Below are 17,555 nucleotides of genomic sequence, written 5' to 3' on the forward strand. Positions count from 1 at the left end.
TATCTGTTACACTGTGTGACGAGCTGATGCTCAGTATCTGCCGCATAGTCTTCATTCATAGGCGTCACATAGTGTCCTCCACCTCACACTACACAGCGAAGTACACGACCCGTCACTCTGCTGACAGGACGGCGCCACACTGAAGGGTCAGTCCGAGCTGCTGTTGTGATTGGTTATTCCCTCTGCTAATCAATTACGCCACATCCAATCAACGTAGAGCACTGATCGTTTCGGGACTTGACCAATGGTGAACGCAGTGTCTTAGAGAAGGGCGGGACCGTGTCTGCAGGTCACATGACTGGAAGGAGAAGCTGAGACATCATGGTGAGTTTTGGGGTCTGTGCTCCCCGATGTGAGCAGGCTTCTGGTTGGGGGGGGGGTCACTATAGTAACTGCAGGGCGCTGTGCTCCGGGCTGGAGGGGCTCTTGGTGCAGTTGTAGTGCAGGGAATAGGCTGCAGGGCGGTGCTGGGCCCACGCTGCTCTCTAGGTGGCCTGTGGTGTAATGTATGATCTATGTGTATAACCCCGATACAGGGCAGCAGGGGGTGTAATGTATAACCCTGATACAGGGCAGCAGGGGGTGTAATGTATAACCCTGATACAGGGCAGCAGGGGGTGTAATGTATGATCTATGTGTATAACCCCGATACAGGGCAGCAGGGGGTGTAATGTATAACCCTGATACAGGGCAGCAGGGGGTGTAATGTATAACCCTGATACAGGGCAGCAGGGGGTGTAATGTATGATCTATGTGTATAACCCCGATACAGGGCAGCAGGGGGTGTAATGTATAACCCTGATACAGGGCAGCAGGGGGTGTAATGTATGATCTATGTGTATAACCCCGATACAGGGCAGCAGGGGGTGTAATGTATAACCCTGATACAGGGCAGCAGGGGGTGTAATGTATAACCCTGATACAGGGCAGCAGGGGGTGTAATGTATGATCTATGTGTATAACCCCGATACAGGGCAGCAGGGGGTGTAATGTATAACCCTGATACAGGGCAGCAGGGGGTGTAATGTATGATCTATGTGTATAACCCTGATACGGGGCAGCAGGGGGTGTAATGTATGATCTATGTGTATAACCCCAATACAGGGCAGCAGGGGGTGTAATGTATGATCTATGTGTATAACCCTGATACGGGGCAGCAGGGGGTGTAATGTATAACCCTGATACAGGGCAGCAGGGGGTGTAATGTATGATCTATGTGTATAACCCTGATACGGGGCAGCAGGGGGTGTAATGTATGATCTATGTGTATAACCCCAATACAGGGCAGCAGGGGGTGTAATGTATGATCTATGTGTATAACCCTGATACGGGGCAGCAGGGGGTGTAATGTATAACCCTGATACAGGGCAGCAGGGGGTGTAATGTATAACTCTGATACAGGGCAGCAGGGGGTGTAATGTATGATCTATGTGTATAACCCCAATACAGGGCAGCAGGTGGTGTAATGTATAACCCTGATACAGGGCAGCAGGTGGTGTAATGTATAACCCTGATACAGGGCAGCAGGGGGTGTAATGTATAACCCTGATACAGGGCAGCAGGGGGTGTAATGTATGATCTATGTGTATAACCCTGATACAGGGCAGCAGGGGGTGTAATGTATGATCTATGTGTATAACCCTGATACAGGGCAGCAGGGGGTGTAATGTATGATCTATGTGTATAACCCTGATACAGGGCAGCAGGGGGTGTAATGTATGATCTATGTGTATAACCCTGATACAGGGCAGCAGGGATCCTGTGCATACTGCCTTGCTGGTGTATGTGCAGATATATTGTGTATACACCATACTGTAGGAGGAATGCCCTCCGGTCAGTCACACGCTGCTGTGGGATGTCACTACTATGTTATTGTGTATACATATCGGGGTATCTGTACTCATATGCTGCTGCTACCATAGTCCTCTCCCACAGAGGCTATGAATGTGCCGCCCTGGTGTTGAGCATTGGTTGGGAAACCTGCTGCTTGTTAGTAGACTCCTTGCTGGTTGATCACACATAGCGTTAGAGCGGCCCCATCGCACGTAGCGTTAGTGTTAGACTATGCCATCGCACTTAGCGTTAGACCATGCTTTTGAGTCCTGCACAAAAGCAGTGTACGTCCGGAAAATGAGCAGAATGTAGTCACATAATGACTCCATCCTGCTCATTTAAAGGGGTTATCCAGCGCTACAAAAACATGACCACTTTCCCCCTACTGTTGTCTCCAGTTTGGGTAGGGTTATGAAACTCTGTTCCATTGAAGTAAATGTAGCTTAACTGCAAACTGCACCTGAACTGGAAACAACAATAGGGGGAAAAGTGGCCATGTTTTTGTAGTGCTGGATAACCCCTTTAAGTCAATGTGGCAGTTGTTGCACGCCGGGTTGCATGTCAGCACCCCTTTTTCACTGATTCCTGACGTGTAGTCCGACGTGCGGGCAAAAACGAGATATGAACATACCCTTAGACAAGTTTTATACAGGTATTTATCATATGTGCAGTATCTAAGCTTATGGATGGTGCGGAGAACAGCACATGGTGGGGGGGTTTACAGTATCACTTTAACCTTTAGGGGACACAGCCAGCTTTCATTTTTGTGCTTTCCTTTTTTCCTTTCTCGTAAATATAAGGCCATAGCATGTGCATTTTTCCACCTAGAGACCCAGATGAGCCCTTATTTTTTGCGTCACTAATTGTATTTTGCAATGGCAGAAGTAATTTGTGCCTAAAATATGCTGTGAAAACAGAAAAAAATTATGTGTGGTGAAATTGAAGAGAAAAACAACAACAATTTTTTTATTTGGAAGGGTTTTGTTTTTATACCGTTCGCCCTAGGGTAAAACTGACTTGTTATATATGTTCCTCAAGTCAGTACGATTACGAATATATGTAACTTGTATAACTTTTATTTTATTTGATGGCTTTTAAAAAAATCCCTGGGGGACTTCTAGTATAGCCACATTGATCTCTCATTGAAATCTATGGAGTATATATACTGCATAGATCCATGAGATCAGTGTTCTATTGCTCTCTGCTGCAGCAGCCGAAAGCAATAGAATGCCGAGCCGGGATCAGCATCATTACGGCGCAGACCCCAGCCCGGTACAGATCCCCCCCCCCCCACTAGACAACCAATGATGGGGGACAGCAAAAATTTTGGTGCAGCTGTCAACTTTGACAGCTGCATCTAAATTCCTAATTAGCAGGCACGGCGATCGTACCGTGCCCGATAATAGCCACAGTCCCGAGCTGCATATAGCACCCGGGATTGTGGTGGTTCAGTGCGGGGTCGCCGTGCCACACCCCCTCTGAACTCCCTTAGCGACGCCAGGACGTACAGTAACGTCTGGGTGCGTCTAGGGATTAAAGTTGTACAAGCAAAAACACATGGTCAAATACTACACTGATGAACCATGGCAATTAGCGGTCAAATGCATGTCATTCTACCCACGTGGTACATTAGCTTTACATCTAATACACATGGAAGATTGTCAGCAGAAAGAGTCTGCTCTTATTTTTACTTTAGGATAGATATATGTTTATCTTGGACAGGTTTACTTTTAGTTACTTTGGATTTACTAACCTGCTGAAAGTTTGTTCCAAGCATCTACTACTCTGGTTACTGCTCATCTTTCCCCTAAATACCTCAATTTGTGCCCCCTTTGTTTTTAGATTCCTAATAAAGATGTAAAAATCCAGGGTGGGAACATAATAAAGTTGTTACACTTACCTGTCCACGTTCCCTAATGCAACGCTCTGGTTTTCTCCCAGTTCTTTAGTCATCACGACCCAGCAGGAACTACCCATCAGCCAGTCAGTGACTGCAGAGGTGTCCTGTCTCAGTCACTTCTGAGGAGGGTCATGACGTCACAGGACCAGGAACTAAAGAACACCAGTTAGGCACGGGACTTCTTTATTATGTTTCCACCCTTGCCTGACCTGGATTTTTACGTTTAGCTGAAGTTCTCCTTTAAAAACACTTCCCTCTTTCCTGATATGTTTTATGCCAGTTTCCATGTCATACAGGCAGTCTATGGGAGGGCATGCGCGCCTCTCCGCTCAAAAAACTGACATTGACAAAAGTATGGGAAGACTTGAGATTTAAAAAAAAAAAAAAAGTAAATTACAAATCTATATATCTGAAACCAGTTGATTTGAAAGAAAAAGATTTTCGCTGGATAACCCTGGTCCACTTCACTTTTTGTGATCTTTCAGTTGACTTTTAGTAATTTTACAAATAAGTTGCTTTACTGATTTTTAGTTCTTCTGTGTTTTTTCCACTCATTCAGTGCTGCTTTCTGCTTGTTGTCCTTGGAGACCGACAGCAGTTTAGCTCCGTCCAGCTGTCACACATATGACCACAGCTTTGCCCTGTCTGCCATCTGAGCTCCCACAATCCACTGCCTTCTAATAATAGGAGTTAGGCAAAACTTTAATCAATGAAGTAGAATACATGATGAGATTTTTTGAGCATAGTCAATTTAAAGTGACTGTACCACCAGGCCCAGGCTGAAGCACAGGAGGCGGGCCGACCCACCCTTAGTGGGAAGAAACTCCAGCCCCTCCATGACGTGACTCCATTAGAATCAATAGAACCCTATTATAGAGGGGCTAGGGTTTCCTCCCACTAAGGGGGGATCGGCCCGTCTCCAGTGCTTCAGTCTGGGCCTGGTGGTACAGTCACTTTAAAGTGTGACTGTCATTATAACTTTCAAAATCTAAATCATCACTAGATGTGAAATAAAGCAAGTTTGTCTCATACATTCATTATTTTTTTTTGTTATGCTGTAAAACAAATCTGAACTTACCAGAAATCCAGGTCCAGTCTCCGGGAGGCAGATTTTCGGACTTGTACTGGTTAAAAAAAACACTGTACTGGCTGGAATTCCTGTGTTTAGAGAGTCACGGCTCAATGTTTCCATCAATCACATGACTGCCTTCTCTCTGTGAGCACTTAGATGGCCTGGCATACACAGGACTTCCTGTTTTCTGACTGTTTTGAAAAAAAAAAGTCAGAAAACAGGACGTTCTGTGTTTTTCATAACTAAAAAAAAATAAATTTAAATTGCAAACTTGCTTTATATCACATCTCATGCTGATTTAAATTTTGAAAGTTATAACGACAAGTAAATTAATTGAACCTCAAAAATGTGAAAACAATATTTTATATGGTATTTTTTTTTTTATTGATGACCTATGCTTCATTTAAAGGGGGCAAAATGTGTTTTTAAATATGTTATTACATAAAGAAAGTTATACAAATCCCTAACATACACTAATTATGGTAAATGCACATATTCTGCTATTTCCCTCACTTTAGTAGGTCAGGCAAGCTTACTTCCTCAAAAAAAATGTGACGTCACGTCTCAAGTGTATGCAGCAGCAGGGTTAACCCACAAAGAGACAAAGAGCTGCAAGTCTACGGTCTACCCACACAATCAATAAAGGGTATCAGACCTACGGGGGGTAGCAAACAAATAATATTGTCAACATGACCCAAAAATAAATCAAAGATATCGGCAAAGCAACAAACCAAAATGCCAAACCATAAAAGATATATAGATGTATGGGGCTAAGAAATTTTGTAAAATATATGTCACCCAGCGCTACACAGGCAGAAAATGTATATATTTGGGTTCTTTGCCGGGGGTAGCAGCTCCATGACCCTGTATCCATCCAGGCACCGAAATATATACATTTTCTGCCTGTGTAGCGCTGGGTGACATATATTTTACAAAATTTCTTAGCCCCATACATCTATATATCTTTTATGGTTTGGCATTTTGGTTTGTTGCTTTGCCGATATCTTTGATTTATTTTTGGGTCATGTTGACAATATTATTTGTTTGCTACCCCCCGTAGGTCTGATACCCTTTATTGATTGTGTGGGTAGACCGTAGACTTGCATGTTCCTTATTGGAATTTTTAAATGTTTTTAAGTGTATTGTGTAGTGGTGTTTTTTGTGAGTGTTTTATATGAGTACTTTCAACTAATAAAAATTACATATATATTTTTCTGGACATATATCTTTATGTACTTATTATATGGTGGAGTGCACTTAATATTTGTCTAGCTCTTTGTCTCTTTGTGGGTTAACATTATTGTTATCTAGACATTGAGTGGCACCCCCGTTATTTCACACAGTATTTGGTTGAGCCACCTGTTGTTTCTTATGCTTATATGCAGCAGCAGGGGGCGCATGTAGAAGTATAGAAAGGGAATAGACGTCTATTCTCCATCCGTCCCACCCACCCCTGCCCGGTCCTATTATACTTGCTGCAGTGGCTCACCCCAACTAGCTGCCCCCTCTGAGCCCATCTCTCCCCTGGCCGGTCCCCTGCAGGAGCACTCACCTGCCTCCCCGTTCCGGCGGGGTGAGAGCTCCTGCCCCTCATCTGAGCGCTGTGCCCGGTCCCTAGCACGAGCGCTTACCCGACCGCCCTTCGGGGTGAGCGCTCATGCACCTCCTTCTCAGAGTCTGCTCCCCTCCATCACAGCCCGCCCCGTGGCTCAGAAGCAGTTCACAAAATTTTTTTTATTGCCCCCCTGGTAGCCGCTGGCATGTATGCTCACCACAGCTGATCAGTGCCCCTCGGCGCGGCTTCGTTCCGGTCCTACGGTCCCGTTCAAATCCGGCACACGCTTACCAGCTTCTGTAGTGACTCCTCTTCTCTGCTTTGTAATTGAACGCCGGAAGTCCTGCGCTTCCATAGAGAATACATGGAAGTGTGTGAGATCCGGCGTATCACAGGACAGAGAAGAGGACTCACAGCAGAGGTGATTGTGAGCACGTGCCGGATTTGAACGGCGCCACGAGACACCAATCAGCTGTGGTGAGTATACGTGCCAGCGGCTACCGGGGGGGGGGGGCAGAGGGGAGGAGCAATAACTTTTTTTGTGAGCTTCTTAAACTAATTATAAACATGCTATTATTATTATTGTATGAATAAATAAATAAATAAGACTTTTGTTGTGTGTCCTGTAACACTGATTATTGGATAAAGGGTGAAATCAGGATTTACACTTCTCCATTTTACATATGTACACTGACTCACTGTTTATATTGTCTCCGCCGGAGGCTGTCAGAGAGCTTTATATGGTAGCTCCATCGGGGAGTGACTGGTTCCCTGAAAGAAGTTTCAGCTCTAAAGCCTACAGAATGGTAAATACCCATTTAGAGTATATGCAACTGTATACAGTAGCCCAGATTTTCTATTGCAGATGGGCCAAAACTACTCTTTAATTTGTGCCATAATCTGTAAGGGTACATTCACGTGTACAGTTTTCAGCTCCTTTTGTTATGAATTTAAAGCAAAAGCAAAAAAAACTAAAGACTGCCACAAAAATCTGTGTGTGTCAGATGCAATCCACATTCTAAACTGCAGACACTGTTAGATAGGTGGTAGGTCAAGGAGAGAAATTGTACCTCTCTCTCTTATCCAACTGTTGTTCCAGAATGTAGAAAAATGCTTTTATTCTCCCCCACATACCTTATACCGATAGCTGAACCTGCAGTGGGTGCAGCTGACAGAAGTTTAAGGTGTATGGGGCCCTTTATAGCCCTCAGAAGACCAGGAGCTTGGGCATTTTTCTAGGTTCAGGAAGCACGCATAGATATATGAAAGGTACCATGTGTCTTCTCAACCTCAACAGTTGTCTTAATAGTGTCAGAGGTTTTGTAATGTAAATTGCATAAGAGATTCACTTAAAGGGTGCCTTCACACGTACCGCATCTGCAGCGGATTTCACGCTGCAGGTTTATTCCATATTTTCATTCCACTGCGGATATGCAACCCGGCCCCTTTAACCCCCTGCTTGCTGCGGGGCCTCCTGGCATCTCCCGGTGGTCAGCCAGCCAGTGCGCTGCCCTGCTCTAGCGCACTGATTGGCTGACAGCCGGGAGATGCCAGGAGGTTTCAAAGCAAGCAGGAGACTGGAGCAGGTGATGTATGCTCCAGGGCTGCCCCCGACACAGAGCATACATTACCTGCTCGTCGCCGCAGCTGTGTGCGAGGCTCCCAGGCTGCCGTGCACTGATTGGCTGATGGGGAGCGAGGGCAGCAGGGAGCCTCACACACAGCCGTGGAGCTGAGCAGGTATTGTATGCTGCGGGATGCGGGGCCGGGTCACATACAGGCAGCGGAATGGAAATTCCATTGTGTGTATGTGACCCATTCAGCTTCACACTACCAGGACCCGCAGCTGCAAACTCGCAGCGTGAAATCCGCTGCGGATCTAGTACGTGTGAAGCTACCCTTAGGCTATGTTCCCACTACGTACTGATATGTGCTAACAGCAGAACTAATTATTGTGAACATTACATTCCAGCTGTTAGCGCTTGTCACTATGTAGTAGAAACAGCCTCAGCGTAACTTCAAATATACAATATTGCAGCGGATTACATCCTCTGAGCTTCATAGTGAAATCCGCTGTGATACTCTGTACTGCTATGTCCTATGACTCTGCATTCTCGCAGCAGATTTTAATAGCAGATTTTCATTCTACAGTGAGAATGTAGGTGCTGCCTACCTAACCCCCCACATGCCAGGCTTTAGACAAGTTACTACATTACCTGCTGTGCTCCCCCCGCTTCTCCAGCTCCAGGGTTAATGACATCCCGCTTGGCCAATGAGGCCAGCACAGGGTACAGGGCACTGATTGGCTGAGCAGGATGTCAGTGACCCTGGAGCCAGGGAAGCAGGTGGGACCGTGACAGGTAATGTATTAGCTTGTTTAAAGCTTGGCATCTGAGAGGGTAAAGTGTCACTGTCGTGAAAATCTTTTTTGCAGAAATCAATAGTCCAGGCGATTTTAATAAACTTTGTCATTTGCTTTTATTAGCCTAAAAATGCATTTTTATAATGAAAAAGCAGTTTGAAGCTCTCCCCCCTATCTTCATTGTTCTCCTATGGAGAGAGCTAAATAAAATACCAAAACAGGACAACAAAGAGTTAAACTACAAATACCTCACCCTCTATCTCCTTTGACAGTCACCACTGACCTCTCTGACCTCTGATTACAGCTGTCACCCAGCTCTGTGCCTGTAATCCTCTGTTATCTGCTTTCTGCTGTCGGCTAACTCCCTCCTTCCTCCTCCCCCCTCCCCTCTCTATAGACCAGACTGGGTACGTCTGATGCAAAAAGTCACAATTTTCCGATTTTTTTTTTTTTTTTGCAGTGGATGGAAAAGAGGAGGGAGAGGGGGACATTAAGTGCAGATAATGGCATATTTGGCTAATAAACCCAATTACAAAGTTTCTTAAATTCGCCTGGACTAATGATTTCTGCCAAAAAAAAAAAAAAAAAATTACAGTGACTCTTTAACCCTTAGGCAACCCTGGACGTACCCGTACGTCCAGGGCCGGCTCACCGCGTTCAGAGCGGGGCCGTGCTCTGAACCACCGCGGTCCCGGTGCCGCTTGTAGCCCGGGACCGCAGGTATTAGCGGGCACGGTCCGATCGCCGTGCCCGCTAATACAATAATCGGATGCAGCTGTCAAAGTTGACAGCTGCATCCGATTACCGAATGCAGCCATTCCCGTTCCCATAATGGTGCTGATCCCGGCTCGGCACTCGATTGCTTCCGGCTGCAGCAGCCGGAAGCAATCAATGTACCTATCTCGTGGATCTGTGCTGCATATCTATGCAGCACAGATCTCAATGAGAGATCAGTGCACTTATACTAGAAGTCCCCCAAATCCAGAAAAATTGTAATAAAAAGCGATCAAAAAGTCGCATATGCGCAATCAAGGTACCGATAGAAAGAACATATCATGGTGCAAAAAATGACACCTCACACACTTTGAATTTTTTTCTGGTTTTGCAGTGTACTTTATGAAAAAATTTAGCCTGTCATTGCAAAGTACAATTAGTGACACAAAAAATAAGGGCTCATGTGGGTTTCTAGGTGGAAAAATGCAAGTGCTATGACCTTTTAAGCACGAGGAGGAAAAAATGAAAACGCAAAAATAGAAATTGGCCCGGTCCTCTAAGGGTTAAGTAGGCATTAGCTGTGATGCAGTACGTGTAAAACTAGCCATAGCCTATGTTCCAACAATATCGGCCCTTCCTTGCTGCATTGGCCCTGCCCCCTCGGCGGACATTGTACTGAGCTATCAGTAATTCCTTTATATGTTAATTTTAATCTATTGGTGTACATATGTAAATATTTAGATACATTCTGACCTATATTTGATTGTGATGGGTCACAACCCATACCAGTTCATGGCCACATATTTGCTAGCACACTGCATACTTATACATAACAAGTCCATGTGTACTTATACTTTATTACTTTATTACTTTATTATTTTTACTTTGTGTATATTTCCCCAGCTGATCTGTATACTTACTGCTGTATTTTTTTTCTCCATAGTATGGCTACATTGGCTTGAGGAAGGTCGGATGCTCGACCGAAACGTAGCCTGTAGCATTGCCTTCTTGCATATTTTTCTTGTACTTTGATCTGGTCGGATTGTGACACTTTATTTTTCATTTGAATAAAAAATTCTTTCAAGAGCAGAATTTTTTTTGGAAGTGCCGTGTTTCTGTCTACATATATTACGGGATTGAGGAATCCTTCCACACTGGCACCCAATACTACTTATTAAAAAAAGGGAGTGCAGTCTGTTGTTGTTGTACAATTGTATGGACCGACCTAGAGGGGGTGGGGCCTAGACCTTTAGGCCAGCTCATCGCTGGGAAAAGCTGGATCCAGTGCTGGGAAACTGGGAGACGTTTTCCAGGACTGGTTTCAGCTTTTCCCAGCACCTGGGGAAGATTTTTATGGAGCGGCAGTGAGTTATGGTGCGTTTACACAGGCAGATTTATCTTACAGATTTTTGAAGCCAAAGCCAGGAACAGACTATAAACAGGGAACGGGTCATAAAGGAAAGACTGAGATTTCTCCTTTTTTCAAATCCATTCCTGGTTTTGGCTTCCAAAATCTGTCAGATAAATCTGCCTGTGTAAACGCACCATTAAAAAGTAGCAGGCTGATGAGTGGATTGCAGAGATAAGGAAGTGATTTGCTTTGTTATTACTGCAGCAAATTCGCTCAGCTCTAATTACCACTTATAGGTCCCTGTTTTATAAGTAAGTACCCATCCAGCCAATGACTGGCTGCAGCAGGGATGGGGCACCATTGGAACAGTAGCAGTATGGGATCAGGTAGGTAGGTACAGCTTTTTGCTCTTTCTATCCCAGTCTGGCTACTTCTTAAAACAGAATTTGAATCGTACAATTGTGTTGGTATTTATATTTGGGGAGTCTTTTGACTTCTAAATTTTTTTATTTAAAAACTAGTGGCGAATATTTTTAGTTTTTTGACTGAAGAACTGAAACAATATTTTGTATTGTTCGGGATTGTACTAATGTACTGGAGAATTACTGTTTATGCAACTCCCTCATAAACTGGTAAAGGTTTATCATGAAATCCCTGCTCCCCCTATTCCTTTCCACTCCCTTCTATTCCATAGCTCCTGGCACTCCACTAGCTCTCAGCATGGATTTCAGCCTTTGCTGTTGGCCTCTGCACCATTTGTTTAGTTTAATTATTTTTGTGAAATTTCTTTTTTGCTTTTATTCTCACATCTGGTTTGTCACATGGGTCTGAGGAGCTGTAAAATAATCCTGCAGCAATTTTGCTGTCACAGATGACAAGCTGTGTGATTACCATTACTTCCGTAATGAATAAAGATTCGCAATTACCCAAAACTCTGAAATATTTGGTTGTTTTGCATATTTCTAACATAACAATTTGTTTTTCTTTGAAAGTGTGGTGATCAGCGCCGTGCAGCAGGGTTGGCTATCGGCTGATATAATGATTATTATTCAGCCTGCAAACCTCCCACACTAAAACCCAAATCTATATATAGCGCCATACGCACATCTCAAAGTTTTGAAACTTGTCCTTCTTGCTTTGAACTGGTTGATTGTTGGGCAGAGTGGAGACCTTTACCCAACAGCTGTCATCAGAAGTGTGGACCGATCATATTAAAGGGGACAAGATGAGGATAAAAATATTTGGTCGTGGGGGTCTGACTGCTGGGGACCCAGTTATCCACAGGATATACAGACACTACACTGCCACAGTATACACAGACTTTGTATCTACTGTAGTAGTGCAGTGTCTGTATATATTGTGGTAGTCTCCTCCATTTGGACTTTGCCAGCACCAGGGCGGTGCTGTGTGTGGCCCTGCTGGTCTCTTGTCCCGATGACCGGTTCCCCCGGCCTTCCTGGCCCCGGTGACACCTTTCAGGCCTTTGCTTTTGCTCTGCAGAAGGAACAATTTGGCCAGCAGCACCTCCTCCGGGTTCACACATCCTAAATGGTGGGGAGCAGTCCCTCACCCTGGCCCAGTGCACTCCTCTAAGCCGGTGGGGTTGGGGTCAGGCCTGTGGAGCAGACTCTCTGCTGCTCCTGGCTGTGTGGTCCAAAGCTCAGGCCCCTGATAGCTGTCTCCCCCTGAAGGACAGTATGTAAATGTATTTATTTTTTTGGAAAATCGAATTGGAGATTTTCAAAATAAATCATATTATGAGAACCCTCAATGCCCAATGGTGAATCAAATTAATTTGATTAATAGATTAATCCCCCAGCCCTATGGTGTATTTACACAGAGAGGTTTATCTAACAGACTTTTTTTTTTTTATATCTGGTCAGATTGTTAATAGTCTGTTCCTGGCTTTGTCTTCAAAGATCTGTCAGATAAATCTCTGTGTAAACGCACTATTATGCCCCTATTCCACTGGTCGTCAGAGGAGCAAACGAGCGCTCTCAGCGCTCGTTTGCTCCTCGTTCCCCGCTCGCTGCCGCCGCTATTTATCGCGGCTTCGGCGAGCGGGTGAGTGCGAGAGGGGGCGGTGGGGAGCTGCGGGGGGGGCTGCCCGGGGGATCGCTAGATTGTCCGGGCAGCCCATAGGATATAGCAGCATCTGCTGCTGACGCTCCTATTCAACGGAGCGACGGCAGCAGATCGCTGCTATATCAGTCGCTTGTTTTTAACATGTTGAAAAACAAGCGACTGCAACGATCAGCCGACATGAACGATGTCGGCTGATCGTTGCACTCTATTCCACGGGACGATTATCGTCCGTAGCGGCCGATATCGGCCGAATACGAACGATAATCGTGCCGTGGAATAGGGCCTTTAGTCTATAGAGGCTGCTAAAGATAGCCAAGTATAGTGTCAGTCTGTCTCTACGGTTTCCATAGGGTTCCTGTTCTTGAGATTGGAGAAGACCCTAGTGGTCATACCCATCGCTGTGGGATAGTTATCCTCATTCCACAGGACAGGATAACTTTGCCAGTTGGGAAAACCCCTTAAAAGGGATCGTGTCAGAACATTTTTGCCCGACAAATTGATGTCCGAACCTGTTGTACTCCAGTGGATTCCAAAGGTGTCCACAGCTGCCCAAAGAGGTGTTCCATTGTAATAAAAAAAAAATCTATTCCCTTCTGCTGTATGCTAGTTAAGTAAATGGTCATGGAGGGGGAGACGCTGCCTGTGACAGTCAGTCTGTCTACTCCCATATCCTCCCAGCCAGGCTTGATTGACTTCCCTGTGGCACAGGCTTGTGATGAGATAACCTGTCCTCAGAAATGTCAGTCAAGCCTGGCAGGGCCACTAATAGAGAGCAGAATACAAGGCCCCATCAATTGGGACAAGTCTTCCAGAAACAAAGCAGCCCCAAAACATGACACTAGGACTCTCTTGGTATAATGTTATTAGTGACTAAAGGGGTTGCTTGGACTTTACACAGATATTTGCTAAGGGTGGGGCAAATAAAGAAACAAACCCAACTGATGTTATACAGCTCTAGTTCTCACTTCCGGGTCAAGGGATGTGACGTCACAGAATCGGTCATCCAATCAGTGGCTACAGCAGTGTCGCAACCCTAAACCCCAAAGTACTGCTCAATGGGGACTGGAGCTGCATAATATGAGCACGAGTGAGGAAGTTTTTGTTTTTTTTACTGCAAATATCTAAAAAGTGTGAAGTCCGAGCAACCCCTTTAATGCTGTGTTATGCCCCTTTTACACATTCCAATTATCGGCAAGGAGCATGGGTAGAAACACTTCTTTGGCCAATAATCAGCCCGTGTGTCGGTGATCAGTGGTCAATGTCTGTTTGCATCTTTTGTGCCGGTTGTAAAATGTGTCACTATGGGCTGCATATCTCCCTGTGTAAACAGGAGGTGCCCAGCCAATAGCAGTATATTTCAATGGCCCGGCTCATGCCTTGTAAAGGCACTGCAAACCAGCGCTGATCTCGCAAATTTTTGATGAGCAGCAGTTTACACTATGCAACCTTCCCATGGATGCCATTTTAGGTTTGGCCTGCATGGAGACTTAGGGTATGTTCACACTACAGCGCAGAATTTCAAGTGGAGTTTGTGCTGGGCACTCCGCTTGAAGTTTCGCCTGTCCCATTGACTCAATGATATTTCTCAAGTACAATCCGCGATCCGCACAAAGAATTGACATCCGCAGCACGAACTCTGCTTGAAATTCTGTGCTTAATTCCGTAGTGTGAATATTTTCTAAGGGTGCACAGCATGAAGACTGCAATGCTGCATTGTGATATTGGATCTAATGATAGTTGGTAGGTCCCCATACACATTAGACAGCCGGTCTATACCTCCAAGTTGGCAGGTTTGGCAGACTTTTGAATAATGTGTATGGGGACCTTAAAATGCATTTAGCTGTCACAGGACCCATGTTGCTGTGTAGCCCTAGCCTTAGGGGGCATTCACACGACTGCAATTTTGCGGACGTTATGGACAGGGCCAGGGTGATTCAAAGAGTTTCCCCGCTGCCGGCATGATGTTGACACATCATGCCGAGTGGGGAACAAATCCATTACTCACCTTCCCCCTCCATAACGTCCGCAAAAACGAGTGAATACAGACATGTGAATGCCCCCTTATTGTTAAATTGTGTACATTGACCTGTGTACATTGGTAAAGTAGAAAGCCAGCGGGGGAGTAAAATAAAAAAAGAAGTTAGTCACCTGTTCTGGTGTCTGTGCAGAGCTGTGTCCCGCTCCTGGTCCCCGCTGGCTATCTTCTTCTCCTCGTCTCCCTGTGGCCATGTCATGACCTGGCTTACTGATGCCCTGCACAGCCAGTCAATGACTGGGGCGGGACACTGCTGAAGTCACTGATTGGGTGAGCGGGCTAAATCCCACCTGTCTGTGACGTAGAACTCAGGTCGGGATGTAGATGGGGAGAAGATGACAGCCGGCTGGGTCCAGAAGATCCGTGATGCAGCGTAGAGTGGGCACTGGGAGCGGTAAGCATATCCCCCCCCCCCCCCAGGGTGGGTAAGGTTAGTGAAACTAAACCCAATTGTTACATTTGGTTGTCCCCCCTAATACATAACTCGTTAAAGGTGCTCTTATATATAGTAATACTTTCCTCTGCTGCCCCATGCATTGCAGGTGGTGGGACCTGAACTTGCAGCATTAAACGGTGGCAAGTCCTGAAGCTGCCAGTAGTTATGGTGGATAGCTACTAGTGCTTGTGGTTCACAGATAATTGTGGGTGGCACTTTGTAAGGGTGCGTTAACATGTAACGGATCCGCAGCGGATTTCTCGCTGCGAGATCTGCTGCGGATCCCTGCCCTGTACACTATGGGCAGACAAACTCGCAGCAGGATGCACATCCCGCTGTGAGTTTGTCAGCAGCCCGCCCCGTCAACCTCCTGCCCCTGGAGCGTATACTTCACCTGTCCCCGCTCCGGTGCACGCAGAGACCGCGCCCCCCTGCGTGCTGCCGCACCCCCCGTAACGCCCCCCCTTCCTCCCCACTGGCGAAGGTGGCGTAGATCGGCCCAATGCAAATAAAATATTTGCAAAAAGACCTTTTGCGAATATTTTTCCGCTGATCGGCTCGATCTGTGCTGAAAAAAGGCATTTTCGCCTTTTAATACATGTCCCCCCATGTGTGACAACTGGCTTAAGGCCATGCTCTCAAATACGCAGAAGCACATGCTCATATATTTGTGAAAGTTCGGGGTATGGCCTTCGCCGCAAGTGTTTCTAGGTGTGTGAGAACTTGGCTTAATGTGTCACTGTCGTTATAAATTTCAAATTCTAAATCAACAATAGATGTGATATAAAGCAAGTTTGCAATATACACTCATTTATTTTTTGTTGTTATTATGCTGTAAAACAAAGCTGAACTTAGCAGAAATCCAGGTCCAATCTCCTGAAGGCAGATCTTTAGACTTGTGCTGGTTGAAAAAAAAAAAAAGACTAAACACATGAATTCCGGCCAGTACAGAGAGTCACGGCTCAATGTGTCAATCAGTCACATGACTGCCTTCTCTCTGTGAGAGCTCAGATGGCCTGGGATACACAGGACTTACTGTTTTCTGACTTTCCTGTTTTTTGAGAAAAAAAACTGTCAGAACACAGGAAGTGCCGTGTTCTCCATGATAACTTAAAAAAAAAAATTAGTGTAAATTGCAAACTTGCGTTATATCACATCTACTGTTGATTTAGATTTTGAAAGTTATAACGACAGTGACACTTTAAGGAATCAAACACAGGTGTAGTTTATAATTAGAATAAAAAAGACTTACTCATCTTCCGTTTTTTTTTTTTTATTCATGCCACTCCTGGTTTTTACTTTAAAGCTGGGTTCACACTATGTATATTTGAGGCTGTATTTGGTCCTCATGTCAGGTCCTCATAGCAACCAAAACCAGGAGTGGATTGAAAACACAGAAAGGATCTGTTCACACAATGTTGAAATTGAGTGGATGGCCGCCATATAACAGTAAATAACGGCCATTATTTCAATACCACAGCCGTTGTTTTAAAATAACAGCAAATATTTGCCATTAAATGATGGCCATCCACTCAATTACAACATTATGTGAACAGAGCCTTTCTGTGTTTTCAATCCACTCCTGGTTTTGGTTGCTATACAGCCTCACAAATACAGCCTCAAATATACATAGTGTGAACCCAGCGTTAAACTGTATCTCAAAACCTGAACGTGACAAAGAACCCAAAGTTTTAATTTGAAGAGTTGACGCGCCCTTGTGAAGGTGTTGGATGTGAATGGTACATGACTCTGCATACTTTACCATTGTTGGGATCTAGAAGATAGTATTATGTATGGCATTTTACAGCTCAGGATAAGGAGTCTTCTATGCATTGATAACATAAAAAAATTGCAATGTACAGTTTACTTTGTTCTGTACGTTGGTGCCTTCCTGATAGGACATTTACTTTTTCATACAGCTGATACTAAATTATCTGAGACAGTGACAATTATGCAAAAAAAAAAAAAAGACCTCTCAAAGAGGGCAAATATGTTTTTACAGCACTATGGCTATTGCTAGACCTGTACTATTTCATTTATTCACTTTTATTTTATTTCTTTTTATTTATAGCCGACCACACAGCAGTCCCCTCAGGATGAACAGGAAAAACTTCTGGATGAGGCCGTACAAGCAGTGAAGGTGCAGTCGTTTCAGATGAAGAGATGTCTGGTGAGTAGTGTTGTCATGATACCAGAATTTTGAGTTCGATAC

General features: G+C 44.9%; 1 protein-coding gene across 1 annotated transcript in view; it reads left to right on the forward strand.

The window, feature by feature from the left end:
- Positions 1-215: 215 nt before the first annotated feature.
- The window catches only part of VPS35 (VPS35 retromer complex component), a 68,286-nt gene continuing 50,946 nt past the window's right edge, over positions 216-17,555 (forward strand). Inside the window, exons 1-2 of the mRNA XM_069968573.1 lie at positions 216-324; positions 17,415-17,513. Of these exons, the coding sequence (XP_069824674.1) occupies positions 322-324; positions 17,415-17,513 (102 nt within the window). The 5' untranslated portion in view covers positions 216-321. The remainder of the gene's footprint in view (positions 325-17,414; positions 17,514-17,555) is intronic.

This window comes from Dendropsophus ebraccatus, chromosome 4, assembly GCF_027789765.1.
Source record: "Dendropsophus ebraccatus isolate aDenEbr1 chromosome 4, aDenEbr1.pat, whole genome shotgun sequence".
NCBI lineage: Eukaryota > Metazoa > Chordata > Amphibia > Anura > Hylidae > Dendropsophus > Dendropsophus ebraccatus.